Source organism: Mirounga angustirostris, unplaced genomic scaffold, assembly GCF_029215605.1.
Source record: "Mirounga angustirostris isolate CCGP_5_RB_7025 unplaced genomic scaffold, mMirAng1.0.hap1 SCAF_7, whole genome shotgun sequence".
In the NCBI taxonomy this organism is placed as follows: Eukaryota; Metazoa; Chordata; class Mammalia; order Carnivora; family Phocidae; genus Mirounga; species Mirounga angustirostris.
Window position 1 is genome coordinate 42395295 of NW_026991715.1, and position 21319 is coordinate 42416613.

The 21319-nt window shown below is 40.4% G+C and overlaps 1 protein-coding gene and 1 long non-coding RNA gene across 2 annotated transcripts in view; one reads left to right on the top strand and one right to left on the bottom strand.

Moving 5' to 3' along the window:
- The window catches only part of LOC135365382 (uncharacterized), a 62031-nt gene extending 57849 nt beyond the window's left edge, over positions 1–4182 (top strand). Inside the window, exon 3 of the long non-coding RNA XR_010413071.1 lies at positions 2195–4182. This is a non-coding gene — a long non-coding RNA (uncharacterized LOC135365382). The remainder of the gene's footprint in view (positions 1–2194) is intronic.
- The window catches only part of ANKRD55 (ankyrin repeat domain 55), a 403377-nt gene that overhangs the window by 79738 nt on the left and 302320 nt on the right, over positions 1–21319 (bottom strand). Inside the window, exon 10 of the mRNA XM_064596135.1 lies at positions 10212–10302. Coding sequence (XP_064452205.1) covers positions 10212–10269 — 58 coding nt within the window. The 5' untranslated portion in view covers positions 10270–10302. The remainder of the gene's footprint in view (positions 1–10211; positions 10303–21319) is intronic.

The following is a 21319-nucleotide window of genomic DNA, read 5'->3' on the forward strand; positions in this document are numbered from 1 at the left end:
ACTAATGACAAAACTATTAGAAGTAATGAGATTTGATTAAGTTAGCAGATTTTAAAATAAATATAAAATATAAAACTAGATAGTTCTCTGTAATAAATAATATAAGCAGGAAATAACTCATTACAATGAAAATATAAAATGTCCAGGAATAAATATTTAAAATCTAACTGAGGAAAACTACAGAATTTTGTTGAGCAATATAACAGAAGAGCTGAATTCATGGAGATATATGCCATATTCCCAGAAAGGGCAAACTAAATAGGATAATAAATTTTAATTATTATACAGATTCATTTGTAAGTTTAATGTCATTTCAATAAAAGTTTCTTTTTTTTTTTTTAAGATTTTATTTATTTATTTGAGAGAGAGGATGAGAGGAGAGAGAGAGCACATGAGAGGGGGGAGGGTCAGAGGGAGAAGCAGACTCCCTGCCGAGCAGGGAGCCCGATGTGGGACTCGACCCCAGGACTCCAGGATCATGACCTGAGCCGAAGGCAGTCACTTAACCAACTGAGCCACCCAGGCGTCCCTCAATAAAAGTTTCAATAGTTTTCTGGGGGGTCGGGTTCAGGAAAATGACACTACTTTTAATTTGTAAAAACAAATGGATAACTTTATGCTTTAAAGAAGAAAAAAGATTATATTTAACGATTTGCTTATCTACACAGAATCTCTCTAGAAGTATACATAGGAAACTGCTTATATTGTTTTGCTTCCAGGGAGGGGAACTGGATGATTAGAGAGTTTGGCAGGGTGGGAGATTCTTCATTGGATATTGTTTTACACCTTGAACATGTATTAATGTGTATCTTCCAAAAGCAAAAATAAATAAACAAAAAAAAAGGAAACAAAAAATGAATAAGAATATCCAATGAAATTGGGGGAAAAAAGAGTACTGAGGGAGTTTTCCTCTATCAAATCGTAAAACATGATAAAACTATTAAATTTTAAAAAATGAGATTCTGCCTCAAAACCAGATAGATTCCCAGAACCATGTAGAGAGCCCAGAAACCTGCCTGGCACCAGCATGGCCAGTGAAAGCTAACAGGTAGACTGGCTTTTGGGCAAAAGGAAGAGTTTTATCTGGAAGGACAGAACACCAGTAACAGAGGACAGGCAAAGTAGAATTAGTCCAAGTTGTGTGAGCTTTCCTGGAGAATTCATTTCCTTCTGATGTGGTTTTCCTGCCCAGGAAAATTCTGCCCCTTCCAATTTCCACAAAAAACAGTGGTGCTATGCCATGTATTCATTACTAAGGAGGAGCCAGCTTAAAGGGTAAGATGTTCTCTTGACCTGGGAAGACCAGTTGTCCATGTGACCTTATGTGAGTCATTTATAAGAATCACTGGCACTCACAGAGTGATTACTCTGGGCCATGCCTAGTTCCAACTGCTTTGTATGTATTCATTAAAGTTTTAGAACAATCCTTGTTATAACCATCTTTACAACAATCCTATAACCACCGCTGGCGCTCACTGAATGATTACTACGAGCCAGGAATGGTTGCAGGGGCTTTGTATGTATTCATTAATTCAATCTAGATAAGCAATCCTCTGTAGTAGCTTCATCTTAGTTTACAAGGTAGGAAAGTGAGCTGTAGAGATGTTAAGCAGCTGGGTCACACAGTAAGTCGTGGCACTGGCCTTGACCTGTTCAGTTTGGCTCCAGGGGCCATTACAGCATTACATGGTATCCCCATCAATACCTCTATGTTTCAGTCTTCACATATAAAAAGTGAGGGAGTTGGATTACAGACTGAGGTTCCTTCCAGTTCCAAAATACGACTGTTCTAAGTCAAAACACTTCCAGGATCCATCCTGAAATTGATTTCTGCTCTGACTACCTGAAACCAGATGCCTGTGAGCCCATCCTGACGCCTCTCTATATTTACTGGTCATGCTGAGTCAGCCAAGTTGTAGCCAAAACTCTAGAACACCATTTTTTAATAGCACTAAGTAATCAGAAGGATAAAAGTGTCAATTCAGATGAATTTCAGGTGTACCTGTCACAGTTCTTAAAAAGAAGTTTAAAAAAACAAAACAAAACAGCAGACTGTGTTCTGATTTATTATGGTGAGTTAAAGAACAAAGAAATGGTCTCAAGGTTATTCACAATCAAACCACAGGATATCGATGTCCAAATAATTCTTTTTTTCTTTCTATCTAATGCTGTTTATGTGTGACCTTGTTTTCAGGGCTGGGCTCCCTGAACTGTCTTTTGGAGAAACATCAACAGGTTGCTGCAGAGAACAAATGTGCTGAGTAGGAATATGATGAAGAACCTGGCTTCTGAAGCTTCTGTGATGGAACCCAAGCCTTGACCTTGCAAATACCCAGCTTCTATCACATCAGCTCCACAGGTCACATTTCTGTGTCACCCCAATCTTTTAGCTGTGGACTCCTCTCCCAAGATGCTGGTGCCCTTCTCTGCTCCCAAGGCAGCCTGCCATGGAGACTGAATCCATCGCTACCCTGGAAAAGTTCAGGCTGTCACAATGAGCAGTACCCACTGAGAGCTCATTGCAACTGGACGTTCATTGTGGGTTAGCCACTTCAGGGCTGTCAGCTCCCACCAGTCCCACTTGAGGTGCCACTACCTTTCTTTTCCTTCTTGCACTAAGAGTCACAAAGTGGTGGATGGGGTGGGCTATCAGAGACCACAAAGTCTAACTTTGTGGTAAAGGGGAGTGTGAGTAGGGCTTGGGTTTCAGAAGCTGGAGTTAAAATGGCAGCTTTGCCCTTGGCCTATGTGGTGCTGGCCAAGTCGTGTAACCTCAGACAACCAAAGATGGGACGTATCTCATAGACTGTGTTGAGGTTCAAGCGACGTAACAGGAGGAAAGAGTTTAGCACAGCACCTAGCACATGGGAGCTGCTTAATTAACCAGTTATTGCTCTTCTTCTGATTAATGATGCTGATTGATATTCTTGGCCTGATCTCCTTTATCTCCCATTGGAAGCTATTTCCCAGCCCCAGCAGGGAGGGTGAGTTACTATGAGTCCATCTTGGTGGCTGAGAAGCTGAGGACAGGCTGGGCTCACAGACTGAAGAACAGAGCCATTTACTAGCTATATAACATTCATATGGCTAGAATACAACACTTTTTATGCTGAAATCCTTTTTGTATTGCTTGACTATTTTGAAGAAGGTCGTATTAATTTTATAATAGGAAAAAATCCCAGTATATTAAGAAAAAAACCCATTGTAAGAACTGGTTGATATGTAGTAGTGCAAGACCTGTCACTTCAAATTACCATTTAAAAAGATTTAAATGATATTGTGATAACCTGAGATGGAGACATCACCCTGTGGTACTTTGGCTGGGAATGCATCATCTAAAACTAGTCATGAGGGAGCATCAGACAAACCCAGAAAGAGGAACTCAGTATTAAAAAAGAGAGAGAGAGACTGTAATTTCAAAATGTCAATGTCATAAAAGACAAAGGAAGAGTACAGAAATGTTCCAGAAGAAAGGAAACACAAGACACATGACAACTAAATGTAATACCTAATCCTAGACTGGATCAAGTACTGGAGGAAATGCTATGAAAGATGTTACTGGCTCACTAGACAAAATCGGAATGCAGACAGATTATAGTATACACACACATATGCATATATATACATAGAGGGAGGCGGAGAGAGGCAGAGACAGGGAGATGTGGGACAGGGAGAGACAGAGAAGAAAGCCAACAATAAAGCAAATGGGGCAAAATGTTAACGTTAGGTGAATCTGTGTAAAAGACACAAGTGTTCTTTATACTATTTTTACAACATTTCCTTAAGTTTGAAATTATTTTCAAACAAAAAGTTAAAAAAGAATTAGAATGCTATTAAATATTGTACATGTATATTTTAAAATTCTGAGGAACATTTAGAAATAGAAATATTTCCTGTGTAAAAGGACAGTCTTCCCTTTTCCTCCTCCCCAACAGACCCAATAAAACAAAATCATGGATGAGTCAGTGACATTTATAAGTTTTACAAAGAGAAAACAAACTAGGGGCTCCTGGGTGGCTCAGTCATCAAGCGTCTGCCTTCAGCTCAGGTCATAATCCCAGGGTCCTGGGATGGAGCCCCGCATCTGGCTCCCTGCGCAGCAGGAAGCCTGCTTCTCCCTCTCCCACTCCCCCTGCTTGTGTTCCCTCTCTCGCTGTGTCTCTCTCTGTCAAATAAATAAATAAAATCTTAAAAAAAAAAAAAAAAGAAAAGAAACCAAGGCCCTTATTAAGCACACAACTCTATTAGTTGAAAGCTAATAAGTATTAGGTAAAACCATCATGATTTTAAGAGATAAATCAGAAAAGCTGAGATGTAGATCATTCTTCAACAAGTGGATTCTCAGAATCAGCCAACACTGCTCTGACTGATAGACAGGCTTCCTGATAGAAGTGCTAAGCATGACTCCTGGTTGGATGTGGTCTTTCTGCAAGATGGTATCTGTACACATCTTCTACACCAGTCTTGCATGCACGTGCGTCTAGAACCTCACCTTCTCACCTTGTCTCATATTTGGGGATAGGTGAGATGTTTGTTTCATACATGTTTGGTAATAATAATAGCTACATGTGTAGAATTTTTTTTTTTCAGATTCCGTTAAAATATCCTTGCATCCAAATGGTTGCATTAAAGAGAAAATACATGAATATCAATTTACTCAACACAGTTAATAATTGTTAAAGAAATGTGGAGTTAATGAATAGAGATGGCAGGAAAAGCTCAGTGTGGTGGCCTAGCTGACTTCTGAAAAAGGGGCTGAATAGCAGATCTGCCTTCTGAAATTGGTCTGGCTATGTTGTGGGACATAACATCAGGGTTGACACAGACCTAAGGGACCTGGTGTATCTCCATTCCCTCGGGCTACCACTCCTGGATCCTCCTTGGGATGCATCCTACAGCAGGAGGCCTCATTCCCCAGGACAGTAGGGCTGTCCTCTGGAGAAGAATAGTGACAATGATACCACTCTCCTAATCCCCAACCTGCTGAATCACTTGCATTTTCATGGCTCTCTAAGGCTGTGAATGGTAATTGTTTGGATAAGATTCGTCAAGGGCTTCCCTCCAGCTAGGCTCACAAGAGGAGCCAGGAGTGGACTGGTTTGTCACAACCTTTCCCAGGAGTTGGTTGATGGGAAGGAGTTTTCCTGTGCCAAAGAGACAGCAAGGAAGCAAGTAAGGGCAGGCTTCCAGCAAACCTGTTTGACTAAACTTGGTCTTGAGTGGGCAATAACACTGGAAGAAGAATTCTCTCATCTCTCATTTTCCCTCTGCTCCTCTTCCTTCACCAAAAGAGAAGGCTAATCATTTACCAGAGGCCACAGACTATTCTGCTTCTAAACCTGTGGATTGATGATTTACCAGCTAATCTTCCTTTATCTGGACCATCAGTCTGAAAATTAATCACAGCATTCTCCTCAGTGTTCTTGGGTTTTAGTCTAGGCACCCACTCAAGGTTTTTGAACCTAAAATCATCATGTGAGCCCAAATCATTCCCTCTCTGTCTTGTCTCCTTTGCCTGGCTTTTCTCTGTTCTCTACCCAAACCTTTTTGAAAATTTGCTTACTCTTCCTTTGGAGGCATCTGGATGTCACACAGAATTTTCACTTTTGCTTTTTCAGCAAAGTGCAAATCTGTACACTCTAAATTCTTTTTGTTTATCATTCCCATTTTGGATGAAAAGTTGGAAATTAAAACCATCACATCTGTGTGTGGGAGCTTTAAAAATCCACAACACAATGGAAGAACAGCTTGATTGTGAAAATACTGCTTCATTAATTTGAATTTTCATTAATCTCTACTTCTTCATTAAAATGTATGGCCGATGAAGGAAGAGTACTGTCTAGATCAGACATGGGTTTTGAAGTCAAGCAGATTTATGCTTGAATCTCAGTGTTGCCATTTTATCTGTCGTAACCTTGGGTCAGTCATAACCTTTTAAAATTTCCTCATTGGTAAAGGGGGGGAATAATAGTGGGGCAGATACGAGGGTTAAATGAGCTAGTCCACGCCCATGTGGCACACAGCCTGGCTCTGCTAAGCGCTCAATAAACATTTGTTCTTTTCAAATGTAATCTATGTAAAGTACCTGCAGAGTCTGCACCAAATAGATGCCCTTTCCATCTTCCCTCCCAAATGCCAAATTTCCCTCTAGTTTCAGTAAGAATGGATTTGTACCAAAACCCCAGTCATGATACTTTCTGACAAGGGACTTGAGATTTGATATCTTTTCATGCCATGTAGCAAGCTGAATGGTGGCCCTGAAGATAGGTCCATGCCCTAATCTCTGGAACCTGTTCATTTTACTGTATATGGCAAAAGGGTGGATATCACCTTATATGTCAAAAGATGTGATCAAGTTAAGGCTGTTGAGAGTAGAAGTTTATCCTGGATTATATGGGTGGCCCTCAGTGTAATCCATGCACTGGTACTATGAGAGAGATCGAGTTCTAAGCCAGATGCTCACAAGAGAGACACACGCAGAGGACAAGGCCATGTGAAGACGGGGCACAGGCTGGAGTGGAGGCCACAAGCAGCCAGAAGCTGGAAAAAGCAAGGAAGGATTCTTCCCTGGAGAGTGCAGAAGGAGCAAGCCGAAGTTTTGATTTCATACTTCTGGCCTCCAGAACTGTGAGACAATGCCTTTCTGTTGTTTTAAGCCACCCAACCTCTGGTGCTTTGTCAGGCAGCCCTAGGACCCTACTGCAGTGGTTGAATCTGCACCAGAGGGCCTTGCCCTCCTCGTATTGTCTCAGCACCTCTACCAGTGAAAAGCCTGTGGGGTGGGCCCCAACCCCCTCAGGTGCCCACAAACACACTGCTCATCAAACACGTTACCTCCCAGGCCCTGGGTGGGGCCGGGTGTAGGCAAGACCCTTGGGAAGCTTGTCCAGCTCCCATTCTCTCTCTGAGGCCTCAGGTTCCTCCTTCAGGCATCGCAGACCTTTTCCTTCCACAATTAGGGACAAAGCTTAAAAATGCAAATCTCTTCAGTTATATAACATCTCTACTGCAGTAGGAACCTTTGTGTTCTGTAGTAAATGATTTTACTACAGGTCCTTTCCTGCATGTGGGCTTTGAGAGGGAAGACAGCCAGGAAGAGCACGTGGGACCAGAAGCGATGTTGCTATGGTGAAAGCAAAAAGCACAAAGCAGGAGTGGAGAGCTCTGAAGACCCAGGCTTCCTGTGCCACAATTTCACAAAGCAAGCCAGAAACCCGGCTCTCATTCCTTTGGCCAGTCAGAGAACCAGATCTTTAAGCCTCCCAGCAGCCCTGCCCCTGCACATTTTTCAGACCCAGAGATCAGTCTGCCCAGGTGCATGCAAATGGGAAGAAAACTGAGACAGAACATGGGCAACTGCCATCCGTCCCTACGCCCCTAGCATAAGGATGCCTTGTTACCTCTACCAAAGAGAAATAGAGAAAAATGCCATTGGAGGGATTCAGACTTAGCACATCCACATCATTTGAGCCCTGAAGGTCATTCTGTGTCATATTTTTCGAGTGCTAACCATTCTCTGGGAACCCATAAACCAGAGCAGCCTGAGCCCTACCACCACCCCATAGTAGCTATTGGGGCCAGAGACCACCCATGAAGAGAAATTTCTCATTGTTCTATTGTCTGGATAGTGAACACCTGGGGCTCAGTCCCCTCTATTACTCATTAGCTGGGGGTCTTAGTACAAACAGGGCCCACCTTTTAACCTCTCTGTGCTTTACTCTTTCCATTGGAGATGTTAGGGGGATGGGTTGGATCAGTGGTTCTCAATCTTTGTGGTACATGAGATCTTCCTGGGGAGCTTTTGTTAGGCCACACCCCACACCAATTAAACTGGAGATCTAGGCATCAGCATTTTCAAAACCTGTCCACGTGATTCTCATGTGTGGCTAAGTTTGAGAACCTGTGGATTACATGACTTCTAAGATCCTTCCAGATAGCATGTCATTCCTCAACATCTGCATCTACCAGAATTTTGATTTTCTAAATATTCAGAATTCATGGAGAGCCCTCAAATAAAGCCCACATTCAACTTATAGAGAGAAAGTCACTTTGCCATGGTTTGCCCAACAACACAATATTGGTATTTAAAATCTATATAATGGTCTAAACCATTATGGCCTTTCATGCTTTTAAGAGGGTGGAAGGGTTAATGTGATAACAGAACTATTCAGGTATCATTTAATTTATTATTTTAGGGGACTGCTCTGAATGGTACCCTGGAGTTCTGAAAAAATATTAAAGTTTTCTAGTCAACTAGTATTAACCAAACTCTCATTTGTTCTGAGGACTGCTAAATTCAAGCTGGAGATAGAGAAGTGAAGAGCCTTTCACGTTTGAGGAACTCACGGTCCAAGGTAGTAATAATTATAATAGCAACAATAATAACAAAAGCAACCACAATTTTAAGGTACTTATGGCACATTAGGCAATGGGACTGGTGCTTTTTACAAATTATTTTATATTCTCACAACAACCTTGCTAGGCCAGCATTATTTCCTCCATTTTATTGCTGAGGAAAATAAGGCCCAGAGAGGTTAGGTAACTTGCAAAGGTCACACAGTTAAGAAGTTGATCTGCCATCCCAGCTTATGCTATTTCCACCATACCGCAGCATCTCTAGAAAGAAAGGATTGAGAACTAGAGATAGAGTTGTCAGGGAGAAGGTTAACTTCGATGAGGGAGAGTCAGGACTGGGGTGGAGGAAATGCTGTGAATTGCTCACATGAAAGGTGCTATAAGAAAATAAATATTACAAATTAATATGTTAACTAGTTATGTTTTAGGCTCAGTCCTGTAAGGAGACACAACCCTAGAACATGAGGAATTCTTTATGAAGGGCCAGCTCTTCGCAGTCAGTTCCAGCTTCCTTAAATTAGTCTTACAAAATAAGCCCACTATGCTCCTCTTTGGATTGCATAGCTCAGCAATGTCATTTTTTAGCCAGTATTAGGTCTTTGGATTTAGCCATATTTTCACTTTTCCTGATTGTCTTCAGTGATATAAGACGTACGCAAGGGAGAGGATAGTTGTGGGCACGGCCATGATAGTCACTTTCTCTATGGTGTTCATCATCCAACGCAGTGTGAACCAGCACATTCTGAAGGTGCACACACACACACACACACAATTCAAAATGAGGTAAGGAGTGGAGATCAATCTGTGTGTGTGTCTAAATGTAAAGCTAATATTTGAGAAAGCACTGAACTAAAATAATTCACCCATGAAACCAGATGTAGCTTGAAGAATAGTAAACACAGTATGGCCTAAAGCAGGAAAAGGGAAAAAGAAAGAAGCAATGAATTTTCTTAATGAGGCTTTCACAAATCACCATTTTCATGTTGTACCCCAAACAAGGAAATGATCAAAGAACTTGAGGATCCTGAAGAATACTCACAGGTAACAGAAAGTGGTTTAGATAACAGATTATTTTTTAAAATATTCTAAAAAAATATCTATGACATTTACAGAGTGGAAATTTCCTGTGCATAGAAAAGGTGCATCATTGCACAAAGGTATTATGTATACACACATGTAAACACTTCATATGCAAAATGTATATGGCTGAATACATGGTTTTTATGAGGATGGGTTGATTCCACAGCAATCTTTTCATGTGGAAAATGACCTCCACTCTGCAAATTATGAGTAAGAAAGATATATCCCGTCATTACAAATAATAACATAGTAATAAGTCATACCACAACCCCGGATGAGATAATATATCAACTACAGCGTAAATCTAGGTTAACATCTATTCCTAAAAGGGAATCAAGAAGTATTTATGAAACTGGAGCAATGAGATACTGGGTTAATAGACTGAAAAGAGATACGTGATTTATTCTTTTCATATTACTTCCTATAACATTTTTTGAGAAGATTTGAAAAAAATCAAATGAGAATAAAGATGATCGTATCTGAAGTAGCTGGTGTGCTCGAAACCCAATTTTTAAAATTTGTAGATCAGAATATTTTAACAAGACAAACAGACCAGAAGCTTATTTTTCCCTTCCAAATGCTTATCAAATAAGAAGCGAACATTTAGAACAGGTTTTCTATCTGAAATCCTCTTTTTTCTCTCTCTCTCTCTCTTCTCTCTCTCACCCTCTCTCTCACACACACACACTACTCTCTTTCCTCTTAGAATTGCAAAATCTCAACTACTGAACTAAAGATGCGAAGAACCAAAGGATGTATGAAAACAGCGTTTTTACCTTTTTGCTGATCAAACACAGATGGAGTGCTGAAATCCATGGTTGCCTGTCTCATCATTCACCATCAGAATGGCAAAAAGCATCCAGGTTTCTAGACAGGAAAAAAACACCACCTCACATGTTATAGTCAACAACACATCAGTCAGATACAGCATCATTCGCCAAGACCTCTGAGAATTAAATGTGCATTAGAGCTGCAGGTTGTTGTCAAGGCAAATGATGGTAATAAGTAAATATTATTCCTACAATACCTGCCAGAAAAAAGAGTTACTTCTTAATGTTTCCATTCGTCAGCTAAGCTTGTGGGTAATTATCATACACCGTCCGACCCCCAACAAATAAACAAAAAAGCTCAAACTCAAAAAAACACCATTTGCAGGGGGCCACCTGCCTTGGATCAGAGCCAGGAAAACACTGGAGGTCACGGAGCTTCAGGAGCTGGAATGTTGCTTTAAACCAAAAGAAATCTCAATGGGTGAGTGAGGATTCACAGGGCCAGACGGAGCATGTGCAAAGCTGCCAATGCAGTTGGATTCAGCTGTGTTCTTGGTGGAGTGCGAGCTGCATTTGGGTCATGTGAACGGAGAGTGCCATCTCAATGGACTAGGACGTAAATAGTGTAGCAGGAAGCTGCTGGCCATGTGCGGTATGGAGTGATTACCCGTTTGCCTAGCTCATCTGCAGTGTCCCCCTTCAGCTAGCTTCCTTCTCCAAATAACAGGGAGGATAAGGGGAAGCAAGTGGCATTTTGAAAGGTTAGATTTCAAGGCTCAGATACCCATGACAATGAAATTAGAACAGTCTGCAATCACAAGTGTGTTCAGTGCAGTATTATCTGTGGTGGAAAAAAACCCAGAAAACACCAGAATGTACATCATTTGAGGAACAGTTGAATAAATGATAGTAAATTCATCTCTAGATTAAAAAATGTGAGGTAAATCTCTCTCTGTATTCATCTGGTAGGATGTCTCTAATCTATTGTTAAATGAAAAAAAAAAGGTATATATTTCATTTGTTCACATTTCTATAAAACCAAAACCACCCACTGTATATGTAAATATATTTATATATGTTCTAAGGAACATCAAGGAAGATGTAGAAAGATACCCACTAAACTGTTAATAATTGGTTACCTCAGGGGATTGCAATTAAAGTAGTAGATTTCTAACTCCATCCACCTTTGTACTTTTAGTCTTATAACAAATGTCTATTATTTTTTATTTGTCATTAAAAATCTGATGTAATAAATTCAAAGCAAACTAACAAAGTTCTATACTTTATATCTATACAAGATAATTTGATTTTGGGCTAAATCACACAGCCATACAACAGGTGCTCGCCTAAATGCTATTGAAAATGGTAATATTTTCTTTTTAACTTTGTGTGTGCATGTGGAAATGAAAGCAGAAACCATTTTTCTTCATATATGACCATAATTTGTTTTGATATGGACTGATAAAATTTATGACATGTTCTTCGATAGACAAGCTTCTTTCTTATCTCTTGCTTCTTATATTTTCTCACTGCCTTATCATGTATTTTCCATTAAACACATCATCTGGCCTCAATTCCCTGTGGCAATATTGCTGCTCACTCACCTTTCCCACATCAGCCCCTCCCCCCTAAATGCCCTCCGTTCTTTTTATTTAAAACGCGAGCCGAACCTACTTCTCATAAATATCATTATGCAAAATGTGCTCCATAGGTAAATCTCTTACATTTCCCAGTGCTGTTTTTTCGCATTAGCCATGAAAGCCGAAGCAAGAAGGCTCAGTGGATTGGCAAATAAAGTGACTCATACTAGCATATACTCAGCTAAGGAAAGATGGCTCAAGCTTGCCCAGATGACTGAGGCAAAAGGATTTTTTTTTTTTTTTTAGATTTTATTTATTCATTTGACAGAGAGAGAGACAGAGAGAGAGGGAACACAAGCAGGAGGAGTGGGAGAGGGAGAAGCAGGCTTCCTGCCAAGCAGGGAGCTGGATGTGGATGGGACTCGATCCCAGGACCCTGGGATCATGACCCAAGCCAAAGGCAGACGCTTAACGACTGAGCCACCCAGGCGCCCCGGCAAAAGGATTTAGATTAATTTCCTTTTCATTCGTTTGCTCATTGATTCATCAAGTGCTATGGAAGGATTACCACATTCCAGTCATTTCTATAGGCTCTGATGATGCAGGTATGAGCAAGGTCTCCACACTCAATGAACTTAACACTTGGGTGCAACTTCTGCTTCTGGCCAAGGTGGAGTCATAGGGACTGGATTTACCTACTGTGTAAACAACTAGAAAATTGGGCAAAATATCTGAAACAATGGTTTTCAGATAGCAGGTAGTGATTCCTGGAAGAAGAGAAACAGATGAGCTGAGTCTGATGGGTCCCCAGCTGACTGCCTATGGGGTCTCCAGGCTGGAGCACAGGGAGGGTGCAGTGGGCTCAATGGTGGTCCCCCATAAGATGCATCCACATCCTAATCCTCAGAACCTGTGAAAGTGACCTTATTCGGAAAACGGGTTTTTGCATATGTAAGTTAAGGATTTCGAGTAGAAATCATCCTACATTATGAGTGGGCCCTAAATCCAATGACAAGTGTCCTTAGAAGAGCCATGCAAAGAGAAGGGGAGGTCATATGACCAGAGATTGGAATGATGCAGCCACAAGCCAGGTACCCTTGAGCCACTAGAAACTGCAAGAGGCAAGAAACAGATTGTCCCCTGGAGACTTCACAGAGGGAGCACAACACATTCCCTGGTTGATGGATTTTGAACTTCTGGTCTCCAGAAGTGTGGGAGAATAATTTCTGTGTTTTCAGCCAAGTTTGTGCTAATTTGTCACAGCAGCTTCAAGAAATTAACACAGAGGAGGTACTGAAAATAAATGCAAAGTCTCAATAATTGTTACACTTCTGCACACATTTATAATGTTACCAAAAACCAAATTAAAATATAGACAATTTCATGTGGGTAAAAGGGCTGTTTGGGGCTCATTTTGAAGAAAGGCAGTCAAACAGAGTGGAAAGGATATGAGTTTGAGCTTGTTTCTCATTCGCTGTGTGATTAAAGCAAGTTATAGAACTTTCTGAGCCTCAGTGTCTTAATCTGTGGCAAGAAAATAACACCTCCTAACTTCTCATGAGAGATATTATTGTTGAGTCTGCTCCTGGGCTTCAAACAGAAAATTCTTGCTCTCCAACTAAAGCCAAGTGTAAGATAACATTTGGTTTATTCCTAGGTATCTTATGATTTTGGGTGCAATTGTAAATGGGATCGACACCTTAATTTCTCTTTCTCTGTCTTGTTGTTGGTGTATAGGAATGCCACTGATTTCTGTGCATTGATTTTATATCCTGCCACTTTACTGAATTCCTATATGAGTTCTAGCAGTTTTGGGGTGGAGTCTTTTGGGTTTTCCACATAAAGTATCATTTCATCTGCAAAGAGTGAGAGTTTGACTTCTTCTTTGCCGATTTGGATGCCTTTTATTTCTTTTTGTTGTCTGATTGTTGTGGCTAGGACATCTAGTACCATGTCAAATAGCAGTGGTGATTGTGGACATCCCTGCTGTGTTCCTGACCTTAGGGGGAAAGCTCTCAGTTTTTCCCCATTGACACTGTTGGTGGGAATGCAAGCTGGTGCAGCCACTCTGGAAAACAGTATGGAGGTTCCTCAAAAAGCTGAAAATAGAGCTACCCTATGACCCAGCAATTGCACTACTGGGTATTTACCCCAAAGATACAAATGTAGGGATCCGAAGGGGTACGTGCACCCCGATGTTTATAGCAGCAATGTCCACAATAGCCAAACTGTGGAAAGAGCCAAGATGTCCATTGACAGATGAATGGATGAAGAAGATGTGGTATATATATATATACACATATATACATACACACAATGGAATATTATGCATCCATCAAAAAGAATGAAATCTTGCCATTTGCAACAACGTGGATGGAACTGGAGGGTATTATGCTGAGCGAAATAAGTCAATCAGAGAAAGACATGTATCATATGACCTCATTGATATGAGGAATTCTTAATCTCAGGAAACAAACTGATGGTTGCTGGACGGGTGGGGGGTGGGAGAGATGGGGTGCCTGGGTGATAGACATTGGGGAGGGTATATGCTATGGTGAGTGCTGTGAATTGTGTAAGACTGTTGAATCCCAGACCTGTACCTCTGAAACAAATAATACATTATATGTTAAAAAAAAAAAAAAAAGATAGCAGGAGGGGAAGAATGAAGGGGGGAAATCGGAGGGGGAGACGAACCATGAGAGACGATGGACACTGAAAAACAAACTCAGGGTTCTAGAGGGGAGGGGGGTGGGAGGATGGGTTAGCCTGGTGATGGGTATTAAGGAGGGCACGTTCTTCATGGAGCACTCGGTGTTATACGCAAACAATGAATCATGGAACACTACATCAAAAACCAATGATGTAATGTATGGTGATTAACATAACGTAATAAAAAAAAAGATAACATTTGGTTGTTTCTTCAAGTACATTTTGAATAAGGCCCTTATTCAGACAAACAGGGTGCCTGTGGTTCATTAACTCTTATCTCTAATGTAGGAGGGGAAAAGAGAAGAGGTCTCTGTAATTGCGAAACCTGGCTGCTGGTCTCCCCTGCAGCTCATCTCCCACCACCTTTCTCAACCCTCACATCCAGCCACACTGCTCTCCTTTCTGTTCCATGAACATGCCATGCCCTCTCCCAACCTCGCAAAACTTTGCCATTCGGTCCCTCCATTTGGAGTGTCTTTCTTCAATTCAAATGTCACCATTTCAGAGAGACTTTCCCTGACCACATTATCTAAAATAGTCCTACAGTCCTTCATCTCACCAGTCACTTCCTTCTCCGGAATGCCACTAGTGGATTTACAAAGAGAGATACCCCTGTCAGGGAGACTGGGTTGCTGTGCTTCTCAGACTACCTGTGGCAAAGGACCAAGTTTTAAAATTTCCAAAACATCATGGACTGATACATTAATAAAATGTGATAAAAATTAATAACAGAAAAAGAAAAGTTTCTAGAATGCCAGCCCCAATATTTATTATTAGATTCAGTAGCCATAAAGTTATATGTCAATAAAAATAATTGAAACAGGGATGCCTGGGTGGCTCAGTTGGTTAAGTGTCTGCCTTCGGCTCAGGTCATGATCCCAGGGCCCTGGGATCGAGCCCCGCATCAGGCTCCCTGCTAAGGGAGCCTGCTTCTCCCTCTGCTGCATCCCCACAATCATGCTCTCTCTTGCTCTCTCTCAAATAAAAAAATAAAATCTTTAAAAAAATTAATCAAAACAAACATAGAATTAAAAAAGAATTATAAAAAAATGTACACATTGTTCACTGAAAGTACATTTAGGCATTAAAATGCTGCGCTGTCCATTATGGTAGCCCCTAGTCACATGTAGCTATATAAATTTAATTAAAATTAAAATTAAAAATTTATTTCCTCAATCACTATGGCCACTGTGATTGTATTTTGTCATAATTAAAAACTTTTGCTCCTTGAGAAGTGCTTGTAAGAAAATGGAAAGACAAACCAGATAGGGAGAAAATATTTGTAAAATATATCTGATAAAGGACTTGTATCCAGAATAAACAGAATCCTCAAAACTTAGTAAGAAAAAACAAACAACCCCATTTTAAAAAGGGCAAAAATGTGAACAGACATGTCACCAAAGAAGAGACCTAGATGGCAAATAAGTACATGAAAAGATGCTCAGCATTATTAATCATTAGAAAAGTGTAAATTAAAATCACAGTGAAATACCACCACACACGTATTGGAAGAGCTTTAAAAAAAGCTAACAACACACTGGGTGCTGGTAAGGACGGGGGATCTCTGGCAGATTGCAGATGGCCACTGACATCTTGGAAAATAGTTTAGCAGTTACTTAGACAGTTAAACATAAATATGGCTCAGTGATCCAACTCCCTGGCATTCAATGAAGAAAAATGAAAATACTTGTTTTCACAATGCATATGAATGTTTATAGCAGCTTTATTATCACTCAAAACTGGAAACAGTCCAAATGTTCGTCAACTGGTGAATGAACAAACTGGAGACACATGACGATAGAATACTACTCAGCAATAAAAAGGACAGAAATACTGGTATGTGCAACACACAGATGAATCTTAAGTGCATTACACTGAGGGAAAGAAGCTGCACACTAAAGGCTATCCACCACATGATTCCACTTACAAGGCATTCCTGCCAAAAATACAGAGATAGAAATCAGATGAGTGCTTTGGGGAGGGAACCGACTACAAAGGGTACAGAAAGAACTTCTGGAGCGATAGAAATACTCTGTATCTTGATCGTGGTGATGGTTACACGCTCTGTGTTCACTTTTGTCAAATTCCTATAACCAACCAAACACCTCAAAAGCTGATTATGTAAATCATATCTCAATAAAGCTGAAAGAGTCAATGATACAAATTTTACCTCTGTAATTTAACGAATAATGTTATCCTAAATTTTAAAGCACATTTGTTAAAACTTAAACTGGAAATAGCAAGTTTTAAAAATAAGTAAGTGCTTATATCAGATTTTCATACACTTTTAGATTATAGTTGACAAGCTAACCTTAAAATATCACATATTTAATACTGGTTTACTGTGCATGACTTTCCATGCAAGCTCGACAACACCCAAACAAGTCTACACAATGTTCAAGGAGACAAATCCATCACCATAGGCTTAGAGGTTGGAGCAGTGTCAAACTGCTGTAACCAATTCTAAATGGTTACAGTTAGAACTACTATCAATTTTTGTACTTACCTTGTCTCCAACTGATGACAAGCAGTTTCTGTACTGGCACTGGCCATGCCCCAGACTTGGCCTAGGGCTGGTCTAAATCCCCCTTCCCTTGACCCATCCAGAGCGGGCTGCTTCTTATCCTAAGGTTTCAGCTCAGAGGCCTTACTGATCTCCATGTTCCACCTAAAGCAGTAGCCGCTTCCCTGCCCCATCCCAGTTACAATTAATACAGTGAGCTCATCTTCCCTTCTTATAATTGTCACTATCTGTAATTAACTTGTACTTTGTTAGGTCTTCATTATCTGTCTCCCGGTAGCTGATCTTTTCAATGTGCTTCAGTTTCAACGTGCTTCAGTTTCAACTTTAAAATGCCCATATCTGTATTTTGGTCTGAGGGTATTTTTCCAGAATTCAGAAGGCCACTCTGCTAGCTCTCAGGGTAGGTCAGAAGTTGCAGGGGCTTACTCATGCCCTCCCCAACCAACAGCAGCCCTCAACCAGTGACTCTTGGGAGCTGGTCTATACCCACCAGCTGCATTGCCTTTGGATGTAATGATTCTGAGATGGGCTTTCCCGTTTAGGACTAAGCTCTGTTGCCACCTGTGTTAACTGATTTAAGAACACACTTTTTATGGGTTGCTGGTCCTTCCCTGTGTGACTTCCCCTCTTTCCTACTAGTAGTTTCCTGCACTTTTTAATCAACTACTTGCATTAGAATCATTGTCTCGGGATCCACTGCTAAGGAAACCAAAATTAAGACCCTTTTCCACTAGAGGGTAAACTTCACAAGGGCAGGGCCCTTCTCTGCTTTGTCCACTCTGTGTCCCTACAGTCTAGCACACAGCAGGGCACAAAGGAGGTGCTCAATAAATATTTAGTGAATGAAGGACTTCACTGGATACTTTGAGAATGAACATCATTGAATGACTCTCCCTGCCAAAGCTGATAATTGTTATATTAAAACCCAATTAACCATCACTCTTTGGGGTAATTCCATATTAAGTACTTTCTGGTAAGAACTTGTGATGAAAATTTCCCATAGAAACAAGAAATCATCTATTTGAGAATTTCAGATTTTAATGATATTCTGATTGTGCTGTAAACCAAAGGTGAACTCAGAGAAAAATTTTAGGTAGTTCTACATTTTATTTAGGCAAAACCAGAGCTTTCCCTGCAATGTGCTCAAGTTAGGGAGGTGAGAGCTGTACCACGGGCAGCCTAGGCAGGGCTCAGGGCCTTGGGCATCAGGCAGCCTTGAGTTTAGGTCCCAGCTCAAGCATTTGATCTGGGACTATCACATTTGTGATACTGAGCAAATCATTCAACCACAGTTACAAATGAAGATCAAAAATACTCATAGTGTTGTTGTAAGCATTAAGACCCAATAATATATGTAAAATACTATCATGGAAAATTGAGATCATGCTCTGGTTTTAAAGAAATTTATTGAAGTCACTTATCTATCTTACTAAAAAAATGCCTTTAGGTTTGTTTCTGATTATAGAAGAATACCCATAGTCTTTTTTTCCTGGTTGAGTTAATTAAAACTAGGCCAAAGAAATCAGTTAGTAGGTTAATTATTCATAAGACTCATGAGAAAAGTTGATCTCTCAAAATGAACATGGTTATAACTTTAAGTGAACAATTATAGTTCTCTACCACAAACTTGCTAAATCTTATAGTTTCTTGTAATAAATACAATATTATGAAGTCAAAAATCCTTGGATCTTTTTTTAAAACAAAACTTTCAATATTTTATCTCTCTCCCCCCTTTAGTAAGCAAACTCAACTTTATAATGCCAATATGACATCTAAGTCTAGATTAAACTTAAATTTTATGGAAATTGGCACATAATTTTTTTGAATCTTATTATTTTAAAATCTCTTAAAGGCTACAACTTTGCATTCTTAAAGTACTTTAGGTCAACAACTTCTTTATTTAAAACTTCGCATTAAGAGTCATGATGTGTAGTTTCAATTATAATTTTAATTAATACCGACTTAAATAATTCAAGTTTCTTTCATAATTTTTTCCACAGTGCTCACTGTAGATGAATGTTTGTTTTTGCCCCAAATTCATGTGTTGAAACCTAATCCCCAATATGATGGCATGTGGAGGTAGGGGCCTTAGGGACCCGACTAGGTCATGAAAGTGGAGCTGTCAGGAATAGGATTAGTGCTCTTATAAAGACTTTTCTTTGAGACTTTAATGGATCCTTATAAGTGGTCATTGCAGAGCTTCTAAGGGTGCAGTGTCCAATAGGGTAGCTATCAGCTAATTACCTGCCTATTCTGCATTTGAAATGTGGCTAGTCCAAACTGAGATGTGTTGGAAGTGTAAAACACATGCTGGATTTTGAAGACTTATCTGAAAAAGATAATCTAAAATGTGCCCTGTTTTAATAATTTTTATATTAAGTATATATTATGATAATATTTTAGACATACCAGATTAAATACAATATATCATTAAAATTAATTTTGCCTGTTTCTGTTTATTTTTGAATCTGCCTACCAGAAAAATTAATATTACCTACGTGGCTTGCATTTTATTTCTACCAGACACTGCTATTTTATGGCACTCCACGTAATCTTAAGGAAAGGCTGTTTAGCTGACTGGCTCAGCCGTATCACTGATTTCCAGCAGGACTGATGTGGCACAGTTTGAAAGAGGATAGAGGAGGAGAGGAAACAGGGCTACACTGAAGAACACGGAGCCCTGAAGAGCCCCAAGAAGCCATCATCATTTTCATCATTATCATTATCGTTATATGACACGAGTCAGTCACCTACCCTTCAAGCATCACCTTCCCATGGTATCAGTCTACAGGCTGCTTTAGCTTATGTCCCTGTGGAACTGGGCTTGCTTCTTGGTGAGGTGTGTTTCTCTTTACCGCTGCTTGATGCCCCCGTCTCTCCCTCGTCCCCTCCCATCCCACACCGCTTCTCTCCCTGATGTTACTCCCACCGGATCCTTGATTAGATGCTTCTGTGAACCAGCACGGTTGGGGATGAAGAAGTCGTGGCTGCGCAAGAATATTATCAACTGTGGAAAAGAACCGTGGACCACAGGACAAGAGTCCTTGCTGCTATCCCTGGAGTTAAGGAGTTTCTAAACTACTTCTGAAATCAGTGGATACTGTCCAGAAGCTTATCTGGACCTTTCCTAAGGATTGATAGCCCGTACACTTAAGAGTTCCCAGTGTTTTACTCAGAACTATATTCTTGTCTGAAATTGTGGAAGAACTGGAAATCGATGGTCTCTGTCACTTTGGATCTCCAACCATTTATTTATATTCTACCCACTCATTTCAGGAAGCAGCAATACGAATTTTCTCCCTATAAAATATGCAGTATACTCTCTCTCTATATATACATGTGTGTGTGTGTATACATATATATACATTATTCTTAAAATAATTTTCATGTTACTTTGATCTTATAACTTGTACTTTTTTTTTTTTTAAAGATTTTGTTTATTTGACAGAGAGAGACACAGCGAGAGAGGGAACACAAGCAGGGGGAGTGGGAGAGGGAGAAGCAGGCTCCCCACTGAGCAGGGAGCCCGATGAGGGGCTCGATCCCAGGACCTGGGATCATGACCTGAGCCGAAGGCAGACGCTTAACCGACTGAGCCACCCAGGCGCCCTAACTTGTACCTTTTAACACCCATCTACTTACTCATTCACACAAACAAACGTTTAGCACTTACTATGTACCAGGGACTCTTAGAGCTTAAACTATATCTCCTTTACAAAGACTTCTTTGACCATTTAACATTCATTACCCTATCTGGCACTTAATCATAAGTTATTAAGATTTTGCATGGTGTTTTTTAAAATTTGTTACATGATCATGTTAGACTTACATTCGCAACTAAATTCTAAGTTCCCAGAAGGCCTGAGCTGAATGATTGGTCTTTCGTCTCTCACAGTGCCAAAAGAGTGCTATGCTCACCGTAGCCAATAAAGGTACTGGTTTGTTAAATGCCCAATGCTAAAGGCCCAAATGGGCAGATCCAACTTTTCGCAAAATGATGAATTGGGTGATGGAGACTTCTGACACCACAGTAAGTGCCTCTCTTCTCCCCTTTCTAGTCTGCATAGTCCCATTCCTATTTAGTGCAAACACCCCCATTTCTGACTTCACCCTGTGTTTTCCTTTTATTTTTAGTTTCCAGGATACCATCAACTTTTTTTTTTTTTTTAAGATTTTTATTTATTCAGGGGCGCCTGGGTGGCTCAGCTGGTTAAGCGACTGCCTTCGGCTCAGGTCATGATCTTGGAGTCCCAGGATCGAGTCCCGCATTGGGTTCCCTGCTCAGCAGGGAGTCTGCTTCT